Source organism: Setaria italica, chromosome VII, assembly GCF_000263155.2.
Source record: "Setaria italica strain Yugu1 chromosome VII, Setaria_italica_v2.0, whole genome shotgun sequence".
Taxonomy (NCBI): domain Eukaryota; kingdom Viridiplantae; phylum Streptophyta; class Magnoliopsida; order Poales; family Poaceae; genus Setaria; species Setaria italica.
Window position 1 is genome coordinate 22198942 of NC_028456.1, and position 6732 is coordinate 22205673.

The following is a 6732-nucleotide window of genomic DNA, read 5'->3' on the forward strand; positions in this document are numbered from 1 at the left end:
CTATCTCCTTAACCGCCTACCTTCCGTTGCCTGCCCCGCTCCCACTCCACACCACACTCTTTTCGGTACCTCCCCCGCTACGATCACCTTCGTGTCTTCGGGTGTGCGTGTTATCCTAACACCACTGCCACCGCTCCTCATAAGCTGGCTCCCCGTTCGAATCAGTGCGTCTTCCTCGGCTACTCCCCAGATCACAAGGGGTACTGTTGCTTTGACCTCTCCTCTCGGCGGGTCCTCATCTCTCGCCACGTGGTGTTTGACGAGTCCGTCTTCCCTTACTCCACCACCTCCCCACCCCCTTCCACCTCCGACCCTGATCTCTCCTCCCTGTTTCCCACTGACCCGGTGGACCAGCCACCGCTGACGTTGTGTCCTGCAGGTACTGCTCCACCGTGGTTTTCACCGGGCTCGACGTCCACCGGTGCTGCCCCTGACCCTGTGCCTAGCGAGGGTCCGACGGCGCCAGACTCTGGTGCTGCCCCTACCCCTCCGCCCTGCGCGGGGCCGGCGGCACCACCCTCAGCACCTGCTGCCCGGTTCGCGCAGCCAGTGCGCGTCTACCAGCGCCGGGCGCGGCCGGCTCCACTACACCTAGAGCCGGCCACGCCACCGCCGTCGCCGCCTCGGTCACCGCCTGTGGACTCTTCTCCGCCGGCGACGCCTACACCACCACCTCCGCCGGCCCCGACTGCTCGTGTCGTGCCGTCGATGTACCATCCGCCTCTCCTACACCGGCACCCGCGTCATGTTCACCCTATGGTGACGCGACCGGCTGGTACCCTGCAGCCCCGGGCTCTTACAGCGATGCCCGGCGAGCCGCAGGTCTCTCCTGTACCCTCCTCCGTCCGCGGCGCCCTGTCAGACCCTCACTGGTGCCGCGCGATGGAAGAGGAGTACGCGGCGCTCCTCGCCAACCAGACTTGGGATTTGGTGCCCCGTCCGCCTGGCTCCAACGTCGTCGCCGGCAAGTGGATCTGGACACACAAGCGGCAGGCTGATGGTACCCTCGATCGGTACAAGGCCCGCTGGGTTCTCCGGGGTTTCACTCAGCGCCCTGGTGTCAACTACGACGAGACGTTCAGTCCGGTGGTCAAGCCAGCTACCGTCCGGACTGTTCTCTCACTGGCTCTCTCCCGCTCCTGGCCCGTGCATCATCTCGACGTCAAGAACGCCTTCCTGCACGGTACTCTGACTGAGACAGTTTACTGCAGCCAGCCAGCGGGTTTTGTTGATTCTTCTCGGCCTGATATGGTCTGCCGGCTCAACAAGTCACTCTATGGCCTCAAGCAGGCCCCTCGAGCTTGGTATTCGCGGTTTGCTGCCTACCTACTGACGCTGGGTTTTGTGGAGGCCAAGTCCGATACTTCTCTGTTTATCTATCACCATGGTGCTGAGACTGCTTATCTGCTGCTCTATGTTGATGACATTGTCCTCACTGCCTCGAGTCCGTCCCTCCTACGGTGGATCATCACCTCACTTCAGCAGGAGTTCGCTATGAAGGATCTGGGTGTGCTCCATCACTTTCTCGGGGTCACCGTTGAGCCTCGTCAGGCCGGCCTCTTTCTTCACCAGCGGCAGTATACTCTTGATATCCTGGAGCGAGCTGGGATGACTGACTGCAAGCCCTGCTCCACTCCAGTTGACACTCAGGCCAAGTTGTAAGAGGCCGACGGCACTCCTGTGACAGATGCTACTGCGTACCGGAGTCTGGCTGGGGCCCTTCAATACCTCACCTTCACCAGGCCGGATATCACTTATGCGGTTCAGCAGATTTGCCTCCACATGCATGATCCCAGGGAGCCCCATCTCACTGCTCTCAAGCGCCTACTCCGTTACCTCCGGGGCACTGTGGACTACGGCCTCCTCCTTCACAGGTCTCCCTCCACTGAGCTCGTTGTCTACACCGACGCTGACTGGGCCGGGTGTCCGGACACTCGGCGCTCTACCTCCGGCTACGCCGTCTTTTTGGGCGGCAACCTGGTGTCCTGGTCGTCCAAGCGTCAGCCGGTGGTCTCCCGCTCCAGTGCCGAGGCGGAGTACCGCGCTGTCGCTAACGGCGTGGTAGAGGCATCGTGGCTTCGGCAGCTCCTTGCCGAGCTCCACACTCCTCTCTCCCGGAGCACTCTTGTCTACTGCGACAACGTCAGTGCGGTGTACCTCTCCACCAACCCTGTTCAGCACCAGCGGACCAAACATGTGGAGATCGACCTTCACTTCGTCCGGGATCGGGTCGCCATCGGTGATGTTCGGGTCCTCCACGTCCCGACCACCTCTCAGTTTGCCGACATCTTCACCAAGGGCCTCCCGTCACCTGCCTTCACCGAGTTTCGCTCCAGCCTCAACATCACCTGTGGCTAGTTGCGTCTGTGGGGGGGCTCGTGTGTGTGTCCTTCTTCTTTTCATGTCCAGTCTGCAACTCCGCTGCGTCGGTAGTTTAGACTGCGGGGGAGTGTTGGAGTATGTGTGTATTATGGCCCAATAAGGCCCATGTATGACTACTATATAGCTACCCCTCTAGGGTTAGCCCAATAGACAAGGAATTATCTCTAATACCAACAAATCCACAGCATGTCTAGTGTCCCACTCACTAGTCACATGGATGATATGGAAGCTATGACCACTACGGGGGTTAACCAAGGGTGTCACCGGAATGTCATTTGGGCCAATCCGTATACATGAAATCTGTCTGGCTCTTTCCCAACAATTTGGCATGAGCTCACGGTAACTTCGTACCCCACTCTGAATACAAAATGATCGAACAGGTACATCATGTGATCCCTGCAAATGACATGTGTAGCAACCTAATTAGCAGGGTTATGTGTATGCTTGGAAATAGTTATTGGTTGACTCAATCTAGCTTTGACAGTAATAATTAGATATTGCAAGCACTGTTGCATGCCTCTTCTTTCATTGATGCTGTTTATTTGATAGTGTTGCATGCAGAATCCGTATTTAGTACTGAGAGGTCCTGTTCGTGGTGTTATGTTCGGTGATCTTGTGGTCTTTGAGGTTTTGTTGTATGTGAGGGGCACTACTAAATCCGATGATAGAGAATTAAGCCTGCTAGCTCCTTGGTGTGGGAAAGGCGACCGTTCCTCACTGATTCGAGCTTTATTATGGAACTTTACACTAGCAGGTTTAGCACACTAGACTTCAAGCTCGGCTACATCGTTTCCTCTGTGGAAGCTACAATCAGCGTCCAAGTCATCTTTGGGCTAAGCCCAGATGGTTTTTATGGTCGATTCACAGCCACTTCTGCCGGTATCAATGAGGAATTTGTGCTGCTCGATTCTAAAGATGAGAAAGTCTCTATCAGTGGTGGTGAGATCAAGCTCTCATGGCGTGTCGGCTCTGTTGTATCCTGGTAAGAAATTGACAATTTCTGTCAAGGCTCGGCAAGGCGTGAGAGTTTTCTTGGGTGGAATGGATTTCACACCTCAGGAAATGGGAACAAGCTTTCAAGCACTTGATGTCGGCTTCTGCAAGATGAAAGTCACTGTTGATTGGTCCCTTCTCTCTTACAGTAGGACTTAGCGCTATGTCGGTTTAGTTTGATGACTGATGCTGCGGATACCATGCACCATATTGGTATGTTAACGGAATGTTTCGGATGCGATTATGTCGCTGTTTATCTTTGTTCTGATTCTTAAGTGGTGGTTCTGCCATGCCTAATAGTGACACCATGACACGCTTGCGTGCTGCTAGAGCCTGATCTCATGCTGCTTTCGCGGTGTTGTGCTCCCGTAGAATCTTACAGAAGGTTGAGGATTTCTGTCAAGGCTTGGCAAGGCGGCAGAGTCTTTTGGGGTGGAATGGATTTCACACCAATGGAAAAGGGAACAAGCTTCCAAACACTTGATATCGGCTTCTGCAAGATGAAAGTCGCTGTCGCTTGGTCCCTTTTCTTGTACGATAAGTACTCCCTCCGTTCCAAATTACTATTCATTTTAGCTTCTGTGGATATATAGATTTTGCTACATATCTAGACATAATATATATCTATATAGGTGCATAGTAAAAACTACGTATTTAGAAAACCAAAATGAATAGTAATTTGGGACGAAGGGAGTAGGACTTACCTAACTGTGTTGTACTGCTACTAGTTTAGTTGCTTGGAGTACTGATGTTGCAATCACGATGTGAGGTGGTATATTGATGAAGGTTACGAATGCGGTTATGCCGCTGTCTATTCTGAATTGGTGATCTGTAGACACGATGACATCTTTGTCTTTGGAAGGCGCCGGGTCTGATGCCGTTTGCCATCTCTCCTGTGTTGTGCACACCTGGGACGACTGATGAGAACGCAACACGACGTCGTGTGTTATTGCCTATCGGGATGGACCCGGTGGTTAGCTCGACCCATGCCATGCGAGTGACCCTCCTATGTTTCGGGCTAAGGGTGTGTTTGGATATGAGGTACTAAACTTTAGGAGGGTCACATCGGATGTTCGGACACTAATGAGGAGGATTAAACATGAGCTAATTATAAAACTAACTGCAGAACCCATGTACTAATTCGTGAGACAAATCTATTAAACCTAGTTAATCTATCATTAGCAAATGGTTACTGCAACACCACATTATCAAATCATGGACTAATTAGGCTTAATGGACTCGTCTCGCGAATTAGACTCCATATCTGTACAATTAGTTTTGTAATTAGATTATATTTAATACTTCTAATTAGTATCAAACATCCTATGTGATAGGTACTAAACTGAAGGGTGTATCCAAACGCCCCCTAATCATCATGCAACGGCTCGGGCTACTGCAACAGCTAGGAGCTGACAGATGCAGTGCGTGGATGCAGCACCTGAATGGTGAATGCTTCCTGTCCCGGCCAAACTGACTCTCCTCCGCCAGCGTCATTTCGTCCGGTCTGAATGGGGGGATGCGGCAGTTGTTGCCATGGCCCAGTACTGAAGCGCGGTGGAACGCTTTGCCCCGCAGGGACCGGCCGGACCCGGACTTGCTGTTTACGGCGGTCGGCAGCGATCGTGGACTCGTGCGTGGTAGAGGAAACCGGCCGGCCAGGTTGGCCGAATTTAAGGCGGGGCGTCCCATGGTGTTCTTCCACAACCGCTCGCGATCACGAGCGCGGCGGCAGCAGCCAATGAGACAGTGCCGCCTTTTCACTTCCATGTGCCGACAGCCCGACTCCCATCTGCTACCAGCAGCTCAACTTCGGCATGGCGGTGCCGGTCATCCCTTCGCTGAACTTGCTCAGATCGCTCATGGACGACGACGACAGGATCCACCGAGCCAACGATGAACGTGAAATAGTAGTGATCAACGATAGCGAGATGATGCTGAATTGATGATGGCACTGAAAACGCCGACGGTGCGGCACTAGCAATGACACCCAATCTGTATGAAATTCAGAACTAGCTTTGCCTTCAGTTCATCGGCCTGTCAAGAACTCACATGCCCGAGTCTTTTTCATGTTCAGAGTTTCAGACAACAGCTCCATTCCCCAATCGAATCCTAACCTATCGAATTCGAACCCTTACAACAAGCCACCGACGGAATGCGCAGCAATTCCGCTCATCTCAGTCGAGCGCGTCGCAGCGGCGCCTGACGACGCCCTGGCGGCCAGTCTTGACGCCGACGGCGCCGAGCCTCTGCATCGCGGCGGCGAAGTCCTCGAAGAAGGCGGTGCGGTTGCCGGCGTAGCGCTCGGCGAAGACCCTGGTGGGCGGGTACTCCCAGAGCGCGGCGTCGGAGGCGAGCAGGCCCAGCCCGCGGGGCAGGTTCTTGTAGTATGCCTCGTCGAAGTCCCTGGGCGTGACGATGTCGTTGAAGATGGAGACGGTGGGGTCGCTCCGGTACCCGGCGCAGGAGCGCTGCAGCGCGAGGGCGAACTCCGGGTTCAGGCGCGGGTCGTGGCCGCCGGCGCCGCGGTATCCGTAGATGCGGTGCGCGAACTCGCCGCAGTGGGAGAAGCCCACGGTGTGGGCGCCGGCCAGCGCCACCATCTCCCGGGGCGTGATGCCCTTGCTGGCGAAGAGCCGCGCCATGGCGCGCGCCGACATGTTGGTGCGGGGCAGGTTCCCCTCGACGTCACGGGCGTCGGAGCGGCGGGCGTCGCGCCGGCCCAGCGCGACGGGGAACCGGGGCCCGCCGAGGATGCCCACCAGGTCCCGCGCCGCGAGGGCGAGGATGTCGGCGCAGGAGACGACGCCGGGGCAGGCGGCCTCGAGCGCCGCCTTGGCGCGGTCCACGGCGTCGAAGGCGTCCCCCGGGAGGGAGAGGTTGATCTCGGCGGCGCGCTCCGGGGACGCGTCGGAGGAGAGCGGGGAGACGAGCACGGACGCGTCGCAGCCGTTGACGAAGCAGTCGTGGAAGAAGAGGCGCAGCGTGCCCGCCGCCGTGGACGGGTTGGCGCGCTGCTTGGCGGCGATGACGTCGGACACGATCCGCTCCACGCGCGGGCAGCTGCGGCGGTAGTAGTTGGGCGACAGCCTGGGCGCCTTCGCCGCCGCCGCGCAGGAGGCGGCCGCCGCGGCGGCGAGGAGCGCGAGGGGTAGCAGGAGGCGGCGGCGGAGCGGCGCGCCGGCCATGGCGGAAAGCTAGGGAGAGGAATAGTCAAAGAGTAAATGCGGCGGCGATGGCGGCGCTCTTGGCTCGATTTGGAGGGGGAGTCGGGGAGAGAGAGAGAGCGGGGGGCGGGGGGTGGGGAAAGGTAGTGGAGAGAGGAGGAGAGAGTGAGGTGGGGGATTAGTGAGGGTCGGC

At 56.8% G+C, this 6732-nt stretch overlaps 1 protein-coding gene across 1 annotated transcript; it reads right to left on the bottom strand.

Moving 5' to 3' along the window:
• Window positions 1-5356: 5356 nt before the first annotated feature.
• On the bottom strand, window positions 5357-6732 carry LOC101757113 (peroxidase 31). Its single transcript, XM_004975829.3, has one exon. The coding sequence runs from the start codon at window positions 6558-6560 to the stop codon at window positions 5550-5552; it is 1011 nt and encodes a 336-aa protein (XP_004975886.1). The 5' UTR covers window positions 6561-6732; the 3' UTR covers window positions 5357-5549.